The 23,555-nt window shown below is 37.9% G+C and overlaps 2 protein-coding genes across 4 annotated transcripts; both read left to right on the plus strand.

The window, feature by feature from the left end:
- The first annotated feature begins 7,983 nt into the window (after nt 1–7,983).
- Nucleotides 7,984–11,783, plus strand: LOC111790106 (O-fucosyltransferase 27-like). 2 transcript variants are annotated; one of them, XM_023670915.1, is made up of 10 exons: nt 7,984–8,361; nt 8,609–8,693; nt 9,393–9,463; nt 9,553–9,641; nt 9,727–9,970; nt 10,048–10,160; nt 10,225–10,315; nt 10,397–10,525; nt 10,602–11,155; nt 11,224–11,783. In XM_023670915.1, the coding sequence occupies exons 1-10, from the start codon at nt 8,035–8,037 to the stop codon at nt 11,687–11,689; spliced, it is 2,169 nt and encodes a 722-aa protein (XP_023526683.1). In that variant the 5' UTR covers nt 7,984–8,034; the 3' UTR covers nt 11,690–11,783. The 2 variants fall into 2 exon arrangements, with proteins under 2 accessions (XP_023526683.1, XP_023526684.1); XM_023670916.1 differs by having other exon boundaries at nt 8,137–8,361; nt 9,437–9,463.
- Nucleotides 11,784–19,627: 7,844 nt separating this feature from the next.
- On the plus strand, nt 19,628–22,741 carry LOC111789908 (transcription factor BIM2-like). Of its 2 annotated transcripts, none has more exons than XM_023670625.1 (7): nt 19,628–19,899; nt 20,036–20,141; nt 20,780–20,849; nt 20,932–21,027; nt 21,361–21,791; nt 22,044–22,161; nt 22,264–22,741. In XM_023670625.1, the coding sequence occupies exons 1-7, from the start codon at nt 19,848–19,850 to the stop codon at nt 22,369–22,371; spliced, it is 981 nt and encodes a 326-aa protein (XP_023526393.1). In that variant the 5' UTR covers nt 19,628–19,847; the 3' UTR covers nt 22,372–22,741. The 2 variants fall into 2 exon arrangements, with proteins under 2 accessions (XP_023526393.1, XP_023526394.1); XM_023670626.1 differs by having other exon boundaries at nt 21,364–21,791.
- The last annotated feature ends 814 nt before the right edge of the window (nt 22,742–23,555 follow it).

Raw genomic sequence — 23,555 nt, forward strand, 5'->3', positions numbered from 1 at the left:
TCTTCTCACCCCTCCAACTCTAGCTAAACAACTCACTTTTTTTTTTCAATTTCATCTCTTATTTCATTATTCTTTCCACTATTTTTTTCTCTTTGATTTTTCTCTTATTTTTTCAATTAATTCATGCTTTTCTCTCTATTCTTTTTCCTCGAACTCCCTTTTTTTTTCTCCAACTTTAATTTATCAGCAAATATCTATTCAAATAACCATCATACATGACCTTCCTATCAAATTTTCAAGGTCGACCAAACAATATATCTCTAGGAAGCATTGGTAACATTACAAAAGAATTTCATCTTTATATTTTTTCCATATTAAAAGATATTAAAGTGTTGATCCAATATTTTACTACGAATCGTGACTCAAAAACGACAATGACGTGTAGTGTGTATGCATGAAAATCAAAGAGAATACATCAATTCAAAAATGATTAATTTCATGAGAAGAAAGTTGCAATACAAGAAATCATTATGTGACCAGTTTAGACAATGAAAACATGAAACATAGTGTGTACAAAAAGAAAGACTGGACTGATGCCCCGGGACATGTTTCCCTATGTGACAATCCATATCTCTCAACATGCCCTCTCTTGAGCTAGCGCCTCACGCACCTGAAGAATGAAGATATAGTAAGGATGAGTATAAAAGTTATACTCAGTAAGGCACCTACTTGTAGACTCTTATCCCATTCTAGGCTTAACAAATAAACCTGGGCTTCTCATTGGCTCTAGTTCGTCTGGTTCTAGTCTTAGCCTCTTGGGGCTTCTTTGGTTCTCCGTCCTTTCATTTAATCCCTAAGAGCTTCTTATGTCGAGCTATAATGACTGGTGTCTCTCTATGAGACGCTACCTCTGCATGGCATTTTGAAACTATATGGTATCTTACCTAGGGGTGTGCAGCTAATGGGTTGTACGATGTGGAAACACGTTTCCCATTCGAAATGGCTAGGAACAATGAGAACTAATCAGAAACCTCTGGTCCCCCATGAAGCTATAGATTTCGTTCACATAACTAGCAGCCTAAGAACACTTCTAAGGTACTTTGTTTGTTGTGACCATCTGTTAAGCTCGTGGGGAAAGGTTAGGTCTAAACTCAGCGACTTGTCACTCAAACCACGAATCCCTAGGCTTATCATAATAACGATTCATAAGCATTATCTTAGTGTGCAAATGTCAAGCATTAATATGGTGTGCAAAAATCAAACATCTAGATACATCATATATATTTCATGCAAAATATGTGCTGAACGTAGAATTCACAAATTTCTCATCCTTCTTTCAGCATGAATAATCTTATACATATTAAGCGAAAGTATAAAGCATGATTAACTTTTCATAATACTTCATCTTATCACCTAAGCTCATATCATGGAAAATCTAGCCATCTAAAGTAATTAAACTAGCATGTGTGCCCAAGCAATTCCTACAAGTATTTCTTCTGGTGACTTACTCGGTTAATGCGTGTTCTTTAATTTAGTGTTTCTATGGAAAAATGGTGTCCAAAAATATTGATTTTCGTCAATTAGGTCGTAAATCACATAAAAATATTATTATAATTGAAATCAGCTGAAAATTGGGCAGACAAAAGTCAAACGAATCAAAAAGAGCCTTACACGTGCTGACCACGCGCCCTCACGCACCGGGAAGAATCCTAGTCGTAGGCGGCATACGTGAGTACAATGCATGGGTATTGTCCGTGCAGTCGCAGTTCATTGGGGTCGGTTCAAGTCAGTTTGGTTCACGGGTTAGCTGGTTCGGTTCGCTTGGATTGGACCGCAGGTTGGTTTAGGCAGGCAGGTTGTTGGTCGAGTCGGATCAATCCGTGGATAAGGAGTTGGTTAGGGTTCAGGCGACACGTGTCATCGTTTCACTAGAGTTGCGTTGCTCCAGCCGACATTTGACGCGTATCTCCTGCCAGTGCCTGTCGCGTGTCATTCGCCTTGTTATGCCACGCTTCACCACTCGACGGTCGACATGTGGCTACGAAAAAACAAATTTCTCTTCCCTCCTGCAGATTAAGAACATATTCCGATTAACTTCCTTATTTTCTCATTTTCATAACTTTAGATCTAGAATCCGTCTCAAGTTGATTTCTTCAGTAAAGTTCTAGATCGTATTATAACCTACGTTCTGGTAATTTTTTCTTGAATTATGCTTAACCATAGAAAGAGTTCTCCGATCTCAGCTTTTCCGGCAAAGTTTATTCACGAAATCAGTGGAGGATCTTCCCTAGATGAAGATATCAAAACTTTAGAACTCTATTCACACAAGAAAACCTCAAATCTAAAGAAGAACATTTGAGACCTTACCTTGCGGATTCCTCTCCGATCTTGACGGAAAAAAGAACTTTGACCACATGAGTCCTCCTTTTCTGTCCCTTTGTGTTAGTCTTGGTCAAGAGTGAACTTCGATGGTGGTTTTCCGACAATATATTTGGCGGGTTACTTTTCTTCTCTCAACTTTCTTTCTTCCATTTTTCTCTTTTGCAAGTGTTCTAGGGGAATTCCTCAAGACCAGTCTGACTTTGACCAACTGTTATGTCTGAAAGCACGAAAACATTATATTTTTTTTAAGCGTTACAAACTCTCCCCTCCTTAGAAACTTGCGTCCCTGAAAGTTGGCATCTCTTAGAAGAGTTCGGGATAGGCACTCATCACGTCTTCTTTCCGTTCCTAGGTTGCCTCCTCATCACGGTGGTTACCCCGTGAGTTAAGGATCTAAATTGAATGTTTTGTTTAAGAATCAAATAACATTAATATAACATACTAAATGAACTTCACTACCCATGAAATTTTAATACTAGGCATATTATAACACGTTAAGGTTATAATGAAATTTGGTGAACATTGGATAAGGTTAACTGATCATGACGCCCCTAAGATAATTTACTTTAGATTCATGGCTCAAACGACCTCCAAATGGCATGAAGCTTATAAGAGACCTTACTTTATGATTTTCTAAGGATTATGCATAGTTTTAGAATCGTTAGATCATGTTTGGGGCTCGAACCAAGTTAAAGGTGGTAAATGACCAAAATGTCCCTACATTCCTAACCGTTAATTTATGAACCAAATGAACTCCAAATGATCTAAAAACTTATATACAACCTATATTCAAGGTTAAAACAGATTATGCAAGATTCAAAAGTGATTGGAGCATGTTTAGGGGCTAAACCAAGGATTAAGGTAAGATGACCTAAATACCTCTGAGATAATGATAACCTATTTCAAGGTCCAAACACCTTTCAAATGACTCATAACAAGGTCCAAACACCTTTCAAATGACTCAGTTAGGAGTATAAATTAAGATTTAAGGGATATGATTAAAATGCCCCCATGGTTAACTCTAGTATTTATGCTTGTAAATTATTTTCAATTGGGCCTAGAAGTTTAATATGACTCATGTTGACTTTAGGGCATTGAATATGATTAAGAATCATGATCAGGGTGTGTTACTTCATGTCGCACTTAGGAAAGTCCAATGTTAAGTAATCCAAAGGTTATCCTAAGTCAAGATGAGCTCTAGGTACATCATTGATTTTTAAGTAATTAATATGCTACCTCATTATAAGTTTTTGGGTAGCCCTTGGTTTCTAGTAACTAGGAGGCTACCCTATCTCGAAATGAGCTCAAAGTTAGCACTAAATTTTTAAGTAATCAAGATGTTATCTCATGATAAGTTTTAGGATAACCATGGGTTTTAAAGTAACTAAGAGACCGTCCTAATCAAGATGAACTCAAAGTTAGCACTTGACTTTTAAATAATCAAGATGCTATCTCATGATAAGCTTTTGGATTGTCATTGGTTTGTAAGTAACCAGGGAAACTCTAATCAAGATGAGCTCAAAGTTAGCGCTTAATTTTTAAGTAATCAAGATGCTATCTCATGATAAGATTTAGGATAGTCCTTGGTTTTTAAGTAACCTTGAGGCTAGCACTAAATAAGCTCAAGATTAGCACTAAATTTTAAAGTAATCAGGGTTCTACGCATTATAAGCTTTAGATACCTTTCGATTTTTAAGTAATCAATATGTTATCCTAAGGCTATGATTCAGGTAAGCTTTAGGTAGCCTTTGATTTTTAAGTAATCAATACACTACCTTAAGGCCATAAATCAAGACAAGTAAGTTTACCACACACCCATGCCCTAAAGTAGCACGATGCAAGCTCCAAACCCAATAAGATATGAAGATTGAGTGGTATCATTAAAGAACCAAGAACCAAGAATCAAGAATCAGGATAAGGACAATGACAAGGACAAGGACTAAGATCAAGCATNGTATATCTGAATTAATTTAAACTAGCCATAAGTTGCACTAAATTCTGACCGCCTCCCTAAGCTTATTTCTCAGAATTACGAGAGCCTTACCAAAATCTTCAAACTTCACTTTGGCAAGTACTGAGTAAATATGGCTGCAACTTGCTCATTAGTATGTATTTTCTGCAATTCAACATNATCAAGTTCAAAAGATAAGAACTAGAATGTGGATCAAGATCAAGTTGAGAACAAGAACAAGAATATAACAAGAAAGAGTTTGGTACCCTAACATACCCTTAAGACATGATTAAGTGCCTAAAAGTAGGCTACTTATTGAATTTTTGTACTTATTCCTATTTTCTCATATTTTCCAAGTGACAAGATGGAGTTGGTCAAGGATGGATGCAAATTTGGAGCGAGAATCGTACAAAACTACATTGTGTTTTAACTGTTTAGGAGGCCAAATNAGTTAATTTGAATTGGCTTATTGAGAGTAGTCACCATTTCTGAATAAGCTTCCTAAGCCACAAACATTCTTAAGTAGCCATAGTAGCAACTACATTCTGCTTCTCTTAAGTAACTGAGCTCATTTTTCAATTTTTCAACAAGGGAGAGTGTCTCTGAGAGTTGGTTCTTAAATAATCCATCTCAACTTGTGCAGACTCAGCTATGTTACTTTGGATTTGGTCAGATTCAGACACCATGTTCAGCTGGACCTTGAGCCTCTGAACTTCATTCATGGTGGAGCCCAATGCAGCATCATCCATTGCGTGTTGCTTCTGAATAGCTTCGAGTTCGGACTCCCATGCTCGATCTCGATCTTGAGAAAGTTTGTCCAGTTCTTGAACACGATCTTCCTTAGAAGCTGAGAGCTCAAGNATATATTTAAACTTTACTTTGGATTTGTAAATAAACGTATTTATATATTGTTTTAAACAATATATATATATATATATATATATATATATATANTACTTTTTGTGTGATTTAGATGCGCTCAGTTGATCACTTGTTTTCTTCAGCTCCTCCTAGAGTTGAGAAAGCCGTGATTCCAATTCAGCCACTTTGCTAGGCCCTTTACTCTTCTTTTGACAATGTGGACGAACATTTGATAGAAGAGTTTCGTTTCCAGTTGCATGATGAGAACAACCAGAATCGACAATCCATTCTTCATCAGTCTATAAAGGCATGAGCATCTGTAAAGATATCATCTTGATGTACAGCTAAAGTCACATTTGTTGGTTGGTCAAGAACCTCAATAGTTAACNTTTTATATTTTCAAATATATTTTAAATCAGTCAATATTTAGGACGACAATCAAATTATGACAATAGTAATAAATAAATAAAAAGCATCACTTAAAAGGCAAATTATTTATCTAAAACATTAAAAGATCAAAAGCACGTTATAATTACCTAAAAAGTGATTCTTTTTAAACAACCAACATGTCTTTATTTTTTAAACATTTTTTAACAACTAAACTTTGTTCATATGGTAAATGTTTCAATGACGGAATCAAACAAAAAAAACAAAAAAAAAAATTGAGTTGAGTTGGTTTGGATTGCCTAACCATTTTTTTTTTAATTTTTATTTTTGATAAAAGTAAAATATTGTTATTTAAAATATCTATTTATTTATTTTCAAACATTTTAACTAAATTTTAATCTATTTTTTGAAAATTTAAATTCTAAATAGTTAAAAGTTNACCAGTGTTCCCAAAATGGATCCAAAGAATTTTTACTTTCATGTATCGCATTTGCTTCTAATTCATGCATTTTGACTCGACAATTTGGCTTAATATGGCCTGGCTTTTCGCAACGATCACACACCACTTTCACCCGACAATCTCGTTTGAAATGGCCAGGTTTTCCACACTTGTAACAAACTTTAAATGGCTTCTTTGATGACTCCTCATTTCTGAATTGATTCTCATTGCTTGACAAAGGCTTTGAATGAAAATTCTGTCTCCTTTGATCTTTGACATACAACACATCTTCTGAATTTGGGGAAAGCTCATTGTTGCTAGTCATTTGCTTAATCAAATCTTCCTGATTAGAAAGCAAATTCTCCAATAACTGTAGGCTGATTTTCCCACCCTTGTATTAAGGAAACAAAGGGCATAAAGTATTTTCGTAATCCACGAATAAGGTAACGCAGTAATCGAGCATCACTCACTAGCTCCTCTGCATCTAATTCTGAAATTTAAGAACACAGATTTTTTACTTTCAAGAAATATTCTTCAATAGAAAAATTACCTTGAGTTACCATAACTAGTTCATTCTCTAGAAATTGCAATCGAGCTATATTTTTCTTAGTGAAAAGTTTTTGAAGTGTTTCCCACACTTGCTTTGGTGACTTTAAATCACGAATATGATCAATATATTCCTTGTTAATCAAAGTTCGCAAGGTAAATAAAGCTTTTCCACATTTGATCTTCCATTTTCGGCGTAATTCAGCATTTTGTGAAGTATCTGATGGAATTTCTCTGTCATCACCTTCAATTAAATCCCACAAATCTTGTTTCTGTAGATAAGATTCCATACATAACTTCCAATAATTATAATTATTGCCAACAAGTTTTTCCATAGCTATACCCATAGAAGCACTTCCACCATTGTTGCCAACCAGCTTTTCCATAGCTATACACATAGAAGCACTTCTATCATTCATCTCGTTGAGTAATAATATCAAACCCTTGGTTACTAACTTGGTTGTGATAGCAACTGACACAATATCTATCACTCAAAAGTGTGAATAGATCTGAAAATATTATTAGTGAAGAAAACAATTAAGAATGAGAAATAGCATTGGGATTGAAGATTGAATGTTCATTGATATTCACAACATTTAAATAGAATATAATCTACCGACTAATATCTACCAATAATGAAAATATAAACTAAATCTTGAGAATAAAATAAAATATACTACTAATCAAATAAGGATTAAGGAAAAAATACTAGGGGATTTACGAATATATAAATATATTCCATAACTAATATATTATCAAAATATTAACTGATTATGAATATCTTCACTAATTCAAACTAGCAATAATAAATTCTAAAAATAAAAAAATTAATTTAGAATTGCACTTTTTATATATATATATATATATATATATATATATATATATATATATATATATATATATATTTATTGGTTATTATAAACTTTTTTCGATTTTATTCATTTAAGATATATATATATATATTACACAAAAATTTATAAATACTCTCAATATGAAATATAACTCTAATTTTCATTTATTTTTAATTTTTATATCACTAATCAAATTCTCTAATAATTTAGTATCTGAATGCCTTCTTTTAACTTCAACCATAGTCTATTAGTCCCCAATTTTCAATTCATGAGTATATTAGATCATTTAAGTGTCTTAATAATTCAAAAATTTATAAAGTTAAGAACCAATATTATCCGACACAAATGTTCATATATATATATATATTTGTTATTTAGGCAATAATTGGTCACTCTACTGAGCTAGTATGGCTATGAGCATTTAGGAATTGTTATGTTTGAAAAACGGTTGAATCCAAAGGGACAGACGAGAAAATCGAAGATACTATAAAAGCACAAAGTTACCCATCTATCGCACGTGAGAGACACAGAAGAAAACATGGGTGGTTTAGGTAATGATGGGACCCTAAGTTCTAATGTTTAAACCCAAAAAGCCACCATTTTTCCCCCATCCTTTATTACTTCTTCGTCTTCTCCAAATCAATCCACCCACGCATTCCTAATTACCCAAAAGGTTAATGAGAACTTGGGTGGTCAACCATTTTATAATTTGTACTCACTCTTCCACTACTGCACCTTCTTCCTCCTCTTCCCTTGGGGGCTCTGCCTTGTGGGGACAGAAATCTGAAGCGGCTATGAAAGGGAAGGGGGAGATGGTGTTGAAATCAAAGATGAAATGGGTTGGCTTACTGGGTATTGTTCTTTCAACTTTTTCCCTCTTCACCCATTTCTTCCTTGCTGGATTTACTACTCAGGATGCCATTTCTGAGCATCAATCCTCTGCTGCTGCTGTTACAATCTTCTCTTGGAGACCCGTCTTTGAACGTCCAGATTTCTCCCCAGCTGTAAGATCTCATCTCTTTCTCTTATTGTTTCTACAGATCTTTCTGTTTTTGGGGATGTGAGCTCCTTGTTTGAATTTGAAATAACATCAAATCTGGGTGTTTTTGTGTGATTTATGTAGTAACATGAGGCTTTTACATCCATTTTTAAGGCTTCCTTTCAAATGGGTATTCTGTTACTTTTTGGCTACATTTTACTTCATTCTTTGTTTCTAGTACCTTATATTTGCTGCTGTTTGTGTTTGTTCAGAGTCCTTTGTTTAGACGGCTTTGGGGCCCAGTTAGGCGGCTGGAAACTTTGCATCCTTATGCAAATCCCAGACAACACTATCCTGGTATGCCTTCTTCTGCAGCTTCATTTTCCTCTTTTGGAGAGCTTCAATTTGGTTGAAATCCTATGTTGCATCATGGATTTACGTGCTATTTGCGTGTCTGTGTGTCTGCTGTGTTAGAAATCACGGTATGATATTGTCCACTACGTGCATAACCTCTCATGGCTTTGCTTTTGGTTTTTTCAAAAGGCCTCGTACCCATGTAGATTAATTTCTTGCTTATAAACCCATGATCATTCCGTTAATTAGCCAACGTGGGATTCTCTCCCAACAATCCTCCCCTTGAACAAAGTATACATCATAGAGCCTCTCCTAAGGCCTATGGAGCCATCGAACAACCTCCCCTTAATCGAATCTCGACTTCTTCTTTAGAGTTCTCGAGCAAAGTACACCCTTTGTTCGACACCCGATGATTCTATTGACATGGCTAAATTAAGGGCATAGCTCTAATACTATGTTAGGAATCACGACTCTCCACAATGGTACGATATTGTCCATTTTGAGCATAAGATCTTATAATCATACCAATGTAGATTTATTCCTTACTTATAAACTCATGATCATTCCGTTAAGTAGTTAACATGGGACTCCCTCCCAAAATGCCATTCTCCTTGATGTATGCATGTTGCCTTTCAACTCAATAAAGCTGACGATAAACGATGTATTTGAAACGATGCATTCCTGAACTAATCATGTCAGCAGATCCCTCATCACAATCAAATGGATTCATCTTTGTTCGTATACAGGGCGGATTCCACGAGATCAGGAATTCGGTAAGGATGCAATGCTTTGATCTTCTTTATGATAATCCTATCAGGTAATGATATCAAATTGAAGGAATTGAAAATGCTTGGCCTTCTAGATATGCGATGTTGTTGTCATTGCTCGGTTACTTAATGCTACCTTAGTAATTCCCGAGATTCAATCAACCACAAGCAGCAAAGGAATCAGGTTTGAACTGTTCCATTTTATATTACTTTTCCATTGCTCACAAAAATACCTTTTTAATCAAAGCTGTTCAATTATGTTCATGCAGCTCCCAGTTCAAGAGTTTTGCTTATCTCTATAATGAAGACCAGTTCATTGCAGCCTTGGCTAGAGACGTTAAGATCGTGAAGACACTTCCGAGAAATCTGAAAGGTGCTCGGAGGAAAAAGGAGATCCCACATTTCAAACCATCTTACTTAGCATCCCCATATTTTTATCGCCACCATGTTCTTCCTGTTCTGAAGAAGCATTCGGTGGTCGAACTTGTCATCTCCGACGGTGGATGCTTGCAGGTAACTTTTTATAACGAACATCTCGGTGGTCGAACTTTTCGAAATGTCATAGATTGTACTCTTTAATGAACATCTAGGCTATCCTTCCGCCTGATCTTGAAGAGTATCAGAGATTGAGGTGTAGAGTTGCCTTCCATGCTCTTCAATTCAGAGTGGAAGTTCAGGATCTTGCCACTAAAATTCTGCATAGGTAAGTATTTGAAATGTTTTGAACGGTTCTCGAAACGGTTCTTCTTACTCGAATTTTTTCGTAGGTTAAGAGCTCCAGGCAGGCCGTTCGTAGCCTACTATCCTGGGATGACAAGAGAGGCCTTGGCGTATTATGGTTGTGCTGAACTGTTTCAGGTACATTATATCTTAACCTTGATTATGCAACTGATACTATCATTTTAGTGATCTATTTTTTAAACTTGAAATGAAATTCAGGATGTACATAATGAGCTCATTCAGCACAAAAGAGTGTGGATGCGAAGGCGTGGGATCGTCAAAGGGAAGCTTTCGATGAACTCCGAGGGGCAACGACTAAATGGTTCTTGCCCTCTAATGCCAGAAGAGGTAAGCTATAGTTGTTTGGATCAAATGGTTAGATGAAAATGGAGAATTTGATGTCATGAATATTCACCTTTTACAGGTCGGAATTCTTCTCCGGGCTCATGGATACTCATGGGACACCATTATATATGTGTCGGGCGGAGAAGTTTTCGGTGGACAACGAACCTTGATTCCTCTCCATGCTATTTTCGAGAATGTCGTTGACAGGACTTCCCTTAGCACCCCATGGGAACTTGGTAGGCTTTATGGTCGTGAGATTAACGTCGGAGGAAACTATCCAAGGTCTCCACCTTCCGTATTGAAGGAGTCGAAGCCTGATACGTGGAAGAGTGACGGTCCACGTCCTCGCCCGTTGCCACCTCCGCCAGCTAGGCTGAAATATCCACATAACATAGAAGGTTGGTGGGGTTGGGTGGCTGAGAGTGACATTGAGCCTGAAAGTACTGTAATGGAGTTGAGAACCAATGCCCATAAATTGCTTTGGGAAGCTATTGATTACTTTATATCTGTCGAAGCCGATGTTTTTATCCCCGGGTTCGATCGTGATGGCAAGGGGCATCCGAATTTCGCAAGCTTAGTGATGGGCCATAGACTTTATCAGTCAGCTTCACTTAAAACATACCGGCCTGATAGGTATATGTTCTATATTGATATATTCGCCGTTGACCCGAGTTAACTTTACGACGCTTTTGTCAATGCAGAAGAGAAGTGGCAACGATCTTATCAGAAACCAGAGAACAGCTATATCATGCAAACTATACATGGCTGAGATCGATTCGCCAACATCTAAGGAAGTCGTTACTCGACGGACTGATAGAGGCATCAACAATAGTGAAATCAATATCTTTTCTATCACATCCAGTTCCTGAATGTTCTTGCTCAAGACAGGACTCAGAAGAGCATGCTTCTTCGAGTCGTTTGACTCATTCGCACGCTCAGGCTGGTGGTGTAGGAGTTGTGCATCGTTGTCCCGATTGGATGCGAAGTGAGTCGGGACTGCGATCGAAAGATAAGCAAACTGAAGAAGATGGCGACGAAGATGAACCAACATCAGAATCATTTTTTGGGTACAGGAGTGGGAACAGGGTAGAGGGAAATGGAGAGATGATGAGTAAGGAAGCAATTCTGCTGAACGATCAAGAGGAACTTGATGGTGGAGAGAGATAAGAAGGAAGTGAGTTGCTTGGAATTGGTAGCAACAGTTTTGTAATGCACACATGTGTCGGCACTAACTAGTTGAATGGTTCTAGAGTGTTGAAAATAGCCCCGCTCTGATACCAATTTATAGAAATAAACGCTCATTCTAAAACTAACTTGTTAAAATAACACTCACGAAACTACGAAGAAGATGTCGAGAAGGGAGAAATAAGGAGACAAAGAATTCTAAAAACCCTTTTCTATTGCCAAGTAGTTTTGGTTATCTACACTTTTCCTCTTTATCTCATAAACCCACCCTTTCTTAAAATGATTAATGGCCTTTTATATTTTTTTTCTTTTGTCATTATTTTCTTTTACGACTCAATTTTAAAAAACTTATTAAAATTAACACAATTAAAAACTACCTTTTTCATTTAAATTTAATCCCAACAAAACTCCCCCCATAAACTTAAATGCACCTGTTATCTGTCATGCCAATTATCTTATTGTATTTGTTGAAAAGTACTTTCGGTAGCGGTTTTGTAAAGATGTCCGCAACTTGATCCTGACTTGCCACATGCAGCAATTCTACGTTTCTTTCCTTCACATGATCTCGGATATAATGAAATCGAACGTCAATGTGTTTGCTACTTTCATGGTTCACTGGGTTCTTGGCCAACTCAATTGCTGATTTGTTGTCAACTTGTATTACGGTTGCACCTCGTTGCTTTAGCTCCATCTTACTCAACAAATTTCTAAGTCATATTGCGTGACACACACACCAAGATGCTGTTACATACTCAGCTTCACACGTCGAGAGTGTCACGATCGGTTGTTTCTTTGAAAGCCAAGTAAATGTTGTGTTGCACATGAAAAATACATAACCAAATGTACTTTTCCGATAGTCTATGTCTCCGCACCAATCACTGTCAGAGTAACCGACTAACTTATAATCTTCTGTTTTTGAGTAGAATAGCCCAAGTGACACTGTTCCTTTGATATATCGTAGGACTCGTTTCATCTTCTAATGTGAATAGATTGGCTCCACCATGAACCGGCTTATTATGCCGACACTTAATGAAAGATCTGGCCTTGTGCATGTAAGATAGCAAAGACTTCCCACCAGGCTCCGGTACCTATTTGCATCTACTCGTTCTCCTTCATCATACTTTGAGAGTTTTGTACCTGGTTCCATTGGTGTTGATACCGGGTTGCAATTTTTCATCTTGTACTTCTTCAAAATCTCCTTTGCATATTTCTCCAGTGATATAAAAATACTTGTCTCTCCTTGTTTAACCTCCAAACCGAGGAAAAACTTCAACAAGTCCAAGTCTGTCATCTCAAATTCTCGTGTCATTATGCTTTTGAACTCTTCTATCATTTCATCATTGTTACCTGAGAAGATGAGGTCATTGACATAAAGAGCGACGAGTATCACATTACCTCCACTCTTCTTTTGTGTAAAGTGAATGTTCGTGGGGACATTGCTTGTACCCGTTCTCCTTGAAGTATGTATCGATGCGAGTTTTCCATGCTTGCGGTGCTTGTTTCAACCCGTAAAGCGCCTTCTTCAATTTTAGTACCTTCTTCTCTTCTCCAATTTTCATGTACCCGGGAGGTTGTTCGAGGTATACTTCTTCTTCAAGCACACCATCCAAGAATGCTGACTTGACATCCATTTGAAAAATCCGCCATTTGAATTGAGCTGCTTTGGAAATGAGCAATCGAATTGTCTCCATTCTAGCGATAGGAGCAAACAATTTATCATAGTCGATTCCCGCCTTTTGCTTATATCCCTTCGCAAGAAGTTACGCCTTGTACCGCTCAATCTTGCCTTGAGCATTCATCTTTTTCTTGAATACCCACTTCACACCTATAGGTTGACTTCCTTCCGATAATTCTATCACTTCCCATGTGTTGTTGCGATGAATCGCTTTAATCTCCTCATCCATGGCAGTTTGCCACTCGTGTCTCGCACCGCCTCTTCAAAGCTGATATTTTCAGCATCTGCCAGAAGACATACAAGGTGTACCTCATTTGTTGAGTCATACAAATCTCGCAAACTTCACATTTTGGGTTGTCGTGGTTTATCTTCATCATCGAAAATTTCGGAGTCTGTTGGTGCACTTGTTGGTGCAGTGACTGATGATTCTCCAACTTCGATATTGACTTCCGTCGAATTGTTCTAGTCTCATTCGCTTGCTTCATTTACTTGCACATCGCGACTCACTATCACCATTTTGCTAATCGGGTCAAGTAGTTTGTATCCTTTTGTCTTCTCATCATATCCAGTAAAGATATACCTTTTGCTTTTGTCTTCGAGCTTCGTTCTTCATTGATCCGGTATGTGAGCATAAGCCACACTACCGAACACTTTGAGATGATAGATTGTATGCTTTTGTCCGCTCCAAGCCTCTTGTTAGATAAAACCTGAGCTTTTCTTTATTTAGATTCACACGATTTCATTAGTTGATTGAATACCTCCGTTTGACCATTTGACAAACACGTCAAATGGAATACCGATTTCATTAGTTGATTGAATACCTCCGTTTGACCATTTGACAAACACGTCAAATGGAATACCAAAGTTTAGATGGCAATTTTGTAGGAAGTGTCACAAATTTAGTTGGCCACTCTCCCGCCATTTTTAGAATAAGTTATATTTAAAAAGGTAAATCTGTTCAGAAGATTTAACTCTGATTTGAAGTAGAGTCAAAATTCCAGCAATTCTCTCCATTTGTTATTTTATGCGTTTTATTTTCTTCCAACAACTTCCCGTCAACGATCTCCTCTCACCGAAAAGAAAAGGATTTTCCTGACCGATTATCGAAAAACAACAAGTGGTATCAGAGCCCGGTTGAAGCCATCGGTGGTATATCATTGCGGAGGAGCCAACCTTATCAATAGTCAAGTTGAATAGCTCAAGTGATTAGAGCGTCGACCTAACAACGCACAGGTTTCAAGTTCGAGTAGAAGAAAATGCAAAGCACGAAAATAAACACATCGTGGGGTCCATCCCGAGTAGGCTCGCTCACACTCCTCCACGCCGCCGCCAAGTGCCGGCTTCTCCATCGCCACCACAAAGAGGTGGACGCCGCGATGACGTGCGTCAAGTTGTCGTTGAGTGAGTGATATCAGGGAGACAACGACCGCCATCATTCAGTGGACCTTGTTGATGCGCGTCAACCTACAGGCGCAAGGGTTATGGCATGCTTGCGCCTATGGCATGCTCTCGAGCCAGAGGAAGGAGAAACAATTGAGTGAGGATCATCGGCTGGCGTTCGCCGCCATATTTATGATCTGTGCGGAATACCAAAGTGGATTTCCCTGGCCGATTATCGAAAAACAACACCTCTTGTGGTGTTTGATCATCTAACTTCGCATGTGGACATCGATTCTACTTGCAGTACTCCTTGAAAGTCGGCGAAGTATACTCGCCACCTCTATCAGATCGTACCAGTTTCCTTCTCCACCATTACTTTGAACTTTTTTGAACACCTCGAATGCTTTTCCGTGAGTAATCATCGATAAAGGAAATGAAATACCTCTTTCCGCTGAAGGACTCGGGGGTAATTGGTCCACATATATCTATATGGATCAACTCGAGAGGTTGTTTAGCCCAAAATTCAGCCTTCTTTTGAATTGAGGTTCTCGCATGCTTGCTGAGCACACATTCTTTACAAAATTTTCCTTCAAAGTCCATGTTTGGTAGCCTATGTACCATATTCTTTTTCGCTAACTCTTTTAGGCCGCCATGATGTAGGTGACCAAAACGGAGATGCCACAGTGATGCCTTGTCTTCTATGTCAACTCGCAAATACTTTTCTCGTATGGTTCTTAAGTTCAATTTGTACATTCAATTTCTTCATATCTCGACTTGAGCAACCAAACGCCCTTGCTTATCCTTCAGGTGTAGCAGGCGGTCCTTTAAGAATATCGAGTAACCTTTCTCTGTGAGTTGCCCCATACTCAATACGTTGGTCTTGAGGTCTGTACGTAATAAACATCTTGGATTGACCCCATTACACCATCCTTTTGCAAGAAATGTATCGTACCTCGGCCTTTGACCTCCACCTTTGACGCATCTCCAAATGACACGTGACCATCATCAATCTTTTGCATCTCTTTGAATAGGTACTCATGATCGCACATATGGTTGCTTGTCCCTGAGTCGAGGTGCCACAGAGTGTCGTTGTTGATGTTCTCTTCATCTTGAGCCATNTATCTTTGTTAATAGTGGTAGCGGCATTTGTCCCATCATGTTCGCTATCGGCTCTGATACCAATTTGTTGATAATAGCAAGCCGCTCTGATACCAATTTGTAGAAATAAACGCTCGCTTTGAANCCTTCCACCCTTTTACCGGCTCGACAAGCTTTTGTAACGTGCCCCATTCTGCCACAATTGTAACATTTTTTAGAGTTACAATTATTTGCATAATGGCCATATTTTTTACATTTGTAACACTAGATGTTGGAATTATATCCTTAACCGCGTTCTTGATTGCGTCCTCTTCCACGCCAATTATCTTGGTTCGACTGTTTCTTCTCCTTATAATTTTCTTCATTTCTGCTGTCTTGACCTCCTCAACCATTCCCGCGACTTCCACGACCTCTACCTTGAATATTTTGAGAGTAGAGTACCTTTTCATCCTTTATTGATGCTTTGGTTTGAAGCGCTTGATCGAGTGTCTTCTCCTTCTTTTTCTTACGTTACTCGTGTGCCTCGAGAGAACAGGCGAGCTCATCGACCTTGAACGTTGCTAGGTCCTTCGACTCTTCTATCGCACATACAACATTCTCGAAGTTGTCGGTTAATGACCTCAAGATCTTCTCCACAACCTGTGTCTCGGGTAACATTTCTCCATTTCAATTTAGTTGATTTGTCACGGTCTGAACGCGCGTAATGTAGTCAGATACATTTTCTGACTCCTTCATCTTCATGCTCTCCAACTCACCACGCAGAGTCTGGAGACGCACTTGCTTGACTCAATTGGTTCCTTTGAACATTTTTTCTAAAGTGTCCCACGTTTCTTTTGAAGTAGTTGCCCTTACACTCTTCTCAAAGCCCAACTCGTCAACAGCCCGGAACAACATGTATAATGTTGCCTTATCCTTTGATCGTAATTCTTTTAACGCCTTGTTCTGCATTGCCATATAACACGTGGTATCCTTCGGTTCTTCGAGACCTTCTTCGACCACCTCCCATGCATCTTGAGAACCGAGAAGAGCTTTCATTTGGATGCTCCAATTCTCGTAGTTTATCTTTGTTAATAGTGGTAGCGGCATTTGTCCCATCATGTTCGCTATCGGCTCTGATACCAATTTGTTGATAATAGCAAGCCGCTCTGATACCAATTTGTAGAAATAAACGCTCGCTTTGAAACTAACTTGTTAAAATAACACTCACGAAACTATAAAGGAGATGTCGAGAGAGGAGAGACAAGGAGACAAAGAATTCTTACCTTCTGTTGTCTATACTTTTGTTTTTGCTCTTTTAATCTGCTTTTTACTCTCCAACACAAATTAATCTATAGGTTTTATAAAGGGGCTCAAAATGGCTATCCTATGAACGGTTTTTTTTTTTTTTTTTTTTTTTTTTGAGACTTAATTTAAAAAACGTACTAAAATTAACAAATTAAAAACTACCTTTTTTTATTTATTTATTTAAGTTTATTCCCAACCTACAGCACTGAGTTCAGCCGTCTCCATATCATTTTTATTTTGAAATCTTCTGAAGCATCTACTCTGATTTGAACAGCCAACAGTGTAATTCATGTAAATTTTCTTGTTCATCCTTGTTTTGAAGGGAAAATCAGGGGCTTCTGGGCTTCTTTCACAGCTGTTTTTGTGGGGCAGTAGTTTTGCATAGCCAAAATTAACTAAAATGGGTCAATAANATGACCTCAAGATCTTCTCCACAACCTGTGTCTCGGGTAACATTTCTCCATTTCAATTTAGTTGATTTGTCACGGTCTGAACGCGCGTAATGTAGTCAGATACATTTTCTGACTCCTTCATCTTCATGCTCTCCAACTCACCACGCAGAGTCTGGAGACGCACTTGCTTGACTCAATTGGTTCCTTTGAACATTTTTTCTAAAGTGTCCCACGTTTCTTTTGAAGTAGTTGCCCTTACACTCTTCTCAAAGCCCAACTCGTCAACAGCCCGGAACAACATGTATAATGTTGCCTTATCCTTTGATCGTAATTCTTTTAACGCCTTGTTCTGCATTGCCATATAACACGTGGTATCCTTCGGTTCTTCGAGACCTTCTTCGACCACCTCCCATGCATCTTGAGAACCGAGAAGAGCTTTCATTTGGATGCTCCAATTCTCGTAGTTTATCTTTGTTAATAGTGGTAGCGGCATTTGTCCCATCATGTTCGCTATCGGCTCTGATACCAATTTGTTGATAATAGCAAGCCGCTCTGATACCAATTTGTAGAAATAAACGCTCGCTTTGAAACTAACTTGTTAAAATAACACTCACGAAACTATAAAGGAGATGTCGAGAGAGGAGAGACAAGGAGACAAAGAATTCTTACCTTCTGTTGTCTATACTTTTGTTTTTGCTCTTTTAATCTGCTTTTTACTCTCCAACACAAATTAATCTATAGGTTTTATAAAGGGGCTCAAAATGGCTATCCTATGAACGGTTTTTTTTTTTTTTTTTTTTTTTTTTGAGACTTAATTTAAAAAACGTACTAAAATTAACAAATTAAAAACTACCTTTTTTTATTTATTTATTTAAGTTTATTCCCAACCTACAGCACTGAGTTCAGCCGTCTCCATATCATTTTTATTTTGAAATCTTCTGAAGCATCTACTCTGATTTGAACAGCCAACAGTGTAATTCATGTAAATTTTCTTGTTCATCCTTGTTTTGAAGGGAAAATCAGGGGCTTCTGGGCTTCTTTCACAGCTGTTTTTGTGGGGCAGTAGTTTTGCATAGCCAAAATTAACTAAAATGGGTCAATAATTTGCATTGACCACAACCACCACCTTTCTTATGTTATTTGCATTGCCACGTAATAATATTCTTCTAGTGAAATGTTGATTCTTCTAGACTATGACCTTTGTCGCTCCGCCATGGTCACCAATGCACACGCTAGTAACATCTCCCAATGTATGACGCGTGCTATAGACAAGTTCCATCTAGAGCATCTTGTAGATTTGGCAGTTCCACATGTTTTTTTGGTGCTGTGAAGCTCGACCATTGAACTCCTCCTCTAGTAACCTATGTGATCATCCCCCTCGCTGGAAAGAGTTTGTGGAAGATTATGAAGAGTGCTATGGTAGCAGCACGTGTCACAAAATTTAGAATCTTATACACCACTGCAGGGTGTACGAACCCAGTTGTTGTTGAGAGTGTTTCAAATTAAAATCTATGACACAATAGACTTGGACATATGAGCGTCAAAGGAATGAAGATACTGGTTGCGAAAGAATTTTTTGAAGGTCTGAAATCTGTTGATATGAGTCCTTGTGAGAGCTGCATTATGAGCCAATAGAAACGAGGGAGCTTCACAAAGGCTACCAAAGAATTGAAGAAAGTGCGGTTGTAAATGGTCCACACAGACATTTGGGGATCATCTCCAGTTTTATCACTTGCCAGATCAAAGTTTTATATCACATTTATCGATGATTTCAGCATGAAAATGTGAATTTATTTTCTAAAATACAAGTGTTTGTCACGTTCAAGAAGTGGAAAAGTGTAGTTGAAAATCAGACCGACTTGAACATCAAATGTCAGAGCTCAAATAATCCAATGGATTAAAGGCCCAAAGGCCCAAAAGCAGGCTTCTAAGCCCAGACTCAAACACAGTCCCAATTGGATGCAACTCTAAGGTCGGTGCTAAATCGGCGCAAATTAGCAGTCGCCACTACCAACAGAAGCCTTGCAATTATTTCAATAATTCCAATATAAATAAATATTAAAAAAAAAGAAAAAAAAAAAAAGAAAAGGAAGAAACATATATCGAGTTCTAAGTCTCCACCCTCTCCTCCAGTTCTAGGGCTTCCATTGCTCTCCAACTCTACTCTCAACCTTCTTCTACTTCTTTTACTCTGCCCTTCGAATACTTCACAGTATCCCTCCCTTTCCATTTCTTCGTTTCCTTACCTTCTTCTTGGAGCTTTCAAATCTAAGGTTCCAGGCATTGTTTCGCCACTGCATTCGGATTACCAATGGTGAAGTCTTCCAAGTCCGTCCACGAACGCTTCCAAGACGACGGGAATGGTATCTCTCTCTCTCTCTCTCTCTCTCTCTCTCTCTCTCTCTCTCTCTCTNTAGTTTCTGGGTTTTGAATTGAATCCTCAGTTTTTTATTCTTAAGAAATGAAATGGTTCATGAGTTTCATTTTTTTCTTTTACAGAGTTGGGAGTGAAAATTGAGGGGAAGAGTGGTGATAGCAAGGCGAGTGGTCATCGGTCTAAACACTCTGAGACCGAGCAGCGAAGGAGAAGTAAAATTAATGAAAGGTATGTTGCTGCTGCTTACTGCTTATACTTCAATTTGTACTAAAAAGTTGTAATGCTATTCTAATTTTATTCTTTTTTAAGGAAAAAAAATAAAAAATTGGCTTTTTGTTTTTCGGCTTTTTGAGCTGATACACATGGCTTTTTGGATACTTCAGCATGTCTGAGGGATACGTGTATTTCTGTTGCCTCGTTTGAGTTATGTTATGTGAAAATAAAGTGAAGCAGATTTGTATGGTTTCTCAGTTAAATATATGGGATCATGGGTATTCAGATGTTAAAGCAACTCGTATATGTTTTTGTCGCGTTTGGATATTAATTGGAATTCGCTTCAAATTTTACTTTGTTCAGGATTGTTGTATGAACAGTAGCACATTGACTTGCCACACTCTGTTTCCAATGAGTATTATTTTATGAAATCATTTTCTTAGATACCCTAGATGCTGCCGCATTTCGCTCCATGAAACGATATGTATAAAAATTTAGTCGACCTTGTGGATTATTTTCTTTTGAAGTGTTAATGGATTAGTTTTCAGGATATTTTCTCTTTAATTTTTTATATGCCCTTTTGTTCTGGGTTTCTTTTAGGATCTTCGTGACAATCTCACGTTTTTGTGAAATATTGTGTTCTGATGGGTCAGATTTCAGATTTTGAGAGACCTCATACCTCAGAATGATCAAAAAAGAGACAAGGCTTCATTCTTGTTAGAGGTATGTCTCGCATATTACCAATTCTAGTTTTGAGATTCCTTGTTAGTTGGATAAATTAATCTTTGACATATTTGTACTTCAGGTAATTGAGTACATTCAATTTCTACAAGAGAAGTTAAATATGTACGAAGGGTCATGCCAAGGTTGGAGTTCAGAGCCTTCAAAATTGGTTCCATGGGTATAATCTTCTTCTTGATTGACTTTTGTTTTCACCTTGTCATTCTCTTCTTCTTGATTGACTTTTGTTTTCACCTTGTCATTCACCAGTTTGGTGACTTTCTTGCTTCTTTTTTCTGGAAATTGAGTTAGGAAGGTCCCTTAATTATGCTTTTCATGTTAGAAATCGTTTTACAATATTGTTCTTTCTTTTGAGATTATGAGAGTCGTGGATGGATAAGTAACTCCCCTTATTAATGAATGAAACTGCGAACAAACACTTAAAAGCTGCCCTGGCATGTTTGTCCTCCAAACTCTGAAATATCTTGTAATTTGTCTAATCGACTTCTGACAGAAGAATTATAGAGCTGCTGAAAGTTATGTTGATCATTCCCAAGTGGTAAAGCGGGGTTCCAATCATGAGAGCGCTGTCGTTTTTTCCCAAGCAATGCTAACAAATGCACCGAATGTGATGAATGCTGACATGGGTCCTGCTGCAGTACTAAATGCGGTGGATCATACCCTTGTCTCTGCTACTCAAGGACTCCCCATGAGCATGCATGCACAACCAATTGTATTTGAACCTGTTGGAAGAGGTAGTTTATCAACCGAGTCTTTGGACGAGCCTGCATCAGGATCAGAGAACATCTCTTCCAAGACCCAGACCGAATTATTGCAGGGTCGAACCCATGCCACTACTGGTTTTTTGAACCATGCTGTTAGTGATCAGGAGGATCTTTCTGTGGAAAGTGAAATGGAGGGTATCTCAGGTGTCTATTCCCATGGGTGAGCATCTGCCATGAGTTTTATATGAATTGTGTCTGACCTTCGTGATATAAAATTTGGAAGATGCTGCTTCTTTCCCTCTGTTAGCTAAATTCAAATATTCTCGGCACAATTGTGAAAACGTGTAGTTGCCTTGTCTGCATGAGGCAGTTCCTTGGTATAACTGTTCTGAATGTAATTTAATCCATGTTCTGGTTTTAGCCCTTTAGTTTTCTTTTGTATTATGATTGACATGGTTTCTGTATTGAGCAGGTTACTAAGTACCCTGACCCAGGCCCTACAGGCTTCAGGCGTTGATTTGTCACAGACCAACATCTCAGTGAAAGTTGATGTCGGAAGACGAGCAAATAGATCGTTGTCCCTTTCAGAGGTTCAAAATCTTCACCTTGGCCTTTTGAAGTCTTTTCTTCTGCTAGCTAGTTGAATTGATGTGATGTTGTTTCTAATGTGATGTGATCCATTATTTCACCAGGATGACAAAAAACAATCTTTGAACAATCAAATGACGGCACAGAGTTTACATGGCTACTTCAGTGAGGACTCAGAACAAGCTCACAAGAAGCTTAGAACAGGGGTGTAGTGTGTTACTCTGAGCTGCTTCTTTATCTTACCCCTGTGCCTTCTTTGTTCTCTTCCATCTTTGAGTGTGATATCATTATTATTTTTTTTTCCTTAAATGGGTGGGTGGGGGTGGTGTTTTGGGGGATAATCTTGGCCATTTTTTTTACAGGTCATGGTCTGTTAGCAGCAACTGGGATTTCTTTGATTGTAGATGTCTTTCTCCTTGGTCCCAGTTGCTGCAAGGATACAAGGTTATGCGTGTTTTTTTTTTCTGAAGTTTAAGTTATGATAGAAAAGCTTGCATTTTGTAATGTATTGTAGCCTGTAATTCTCCAGATTAATGAGATCCCCTGAGAATATTTTTAGTTGCATGGTTTATGAGGTTAAAATATTTGTATCTCTATGATGCTTTTATTTCAGATTGGATATCTAACAGTTCTTAGCGTCTATGATTTTTGTAAGAAAACAACTCTCAGCTGCTCTCATTTAGTTGAGTCACCCATTGTTTCTGTAAGTCCCTGAGAAGAACAGACACCAAATTGTAAGGAACAGATCAAAAAGTGAAAGATGCTAAGAGCTTAGAACTTGGAACATACTTTTTGGTGGAAGAAAAACGAAGATTGAAAGAGCCACAGGAGAGTCTAAATGGCAACAACGAGAAGGCCAAGTAATTAGGAACTTCGGCCGCCATAGTTCCCCTAATGCCATAAGCTGAACAAAACAAGTCCACAGAAGCATTGTTGCCATTGCCCTCGTCTTCCATAGCTTCATTCTCGACCTCGAAACAGTAACCGACAACCTTGTCTTCATCAGAAAATGTAAACTCCATTTCCCAATCATGAACGTAATTACTCTTCTGGTCAGACTCCATTTTTGAACAACCTTTCTTCCCAGCCCCTCACTGATTGGTCTCCAAAGGGGTGGAACCCAGAAGTAACTCAATAAAACACTACCTTATCTAGATTAGATATGCATACGTACATAAACTTAACCCAAATTATACTTTTGTGATCGATTACTAAAAATTATGGAATATTTGTAATGGCCTAAAATGTTGAACTTAATTCAACAAGTCTAACTATCTTGAATTGACCATACTTGAATTGAACGATGACTAAATTCTAAAACTTAATTATTTTAATTTAACTCTGATTAAGTTTCCTTACCTTTGGAGACGTAATTAATTAATTAATTTAAAAATAA

Source organism: Cucurbita pepo, chromosome LG03, assembly GCF_002806865.2.
Source record: "Cucurbita pepo subsp. pepo cultivar mu-cu-16 chromosome LG03, ASM280686v2, whole genome shotgun sequence".
NCBI lineage: Eukaryota > Viridiplantae > Streptophyta > Magnoliopsida > Cucurbitales > Cucurbitaceae > Cucurbita > Cucurbita pepo.

Coding starts and splice junctions, on each gene's coding strand:
- LOC111790106 (XM_023670915.1), top strand. CDS start 8,035: ATGAGAACTTGGGTGGTCAACCATTTTATAATTTGTACTCACTCTTCC. Junction 9,642..9,726: donor ACAAGCAGCAAAGGAATCAG/GTTTGAACTGTT, acceptor ATGTTCATGCAG/CTCCCAGTTCAAGAGTTTTG. Junction 11,156..11,223: donor AAAACATACCGGCCTGATAG/GTATATGTTCTA, acceptor TTGTCAATGCAG/AAGAGAAGTGGCAACGATCT.
- LOC111789908 (XM_023670625.1), top strand. CDS start 19,848: ATGGTGAAGTCTTCCAAGTCCGTCCACGAACGCTTCCAAGACGACGGG. Junction 20,850..20,931: donor AGGCTTCATTCTTGTTAGAG/GTATGTCTCGCA, acceptor TTTGTACTTCAG/GTAATTGAGTACATTCAATT. Junction 21,028..21,360: donor CTTCAAAATTGGTTCCATGG/GTATAATCTTCT, acceptor GACTTCTGACAG/AAGAATTATAGAGCTGCTGA.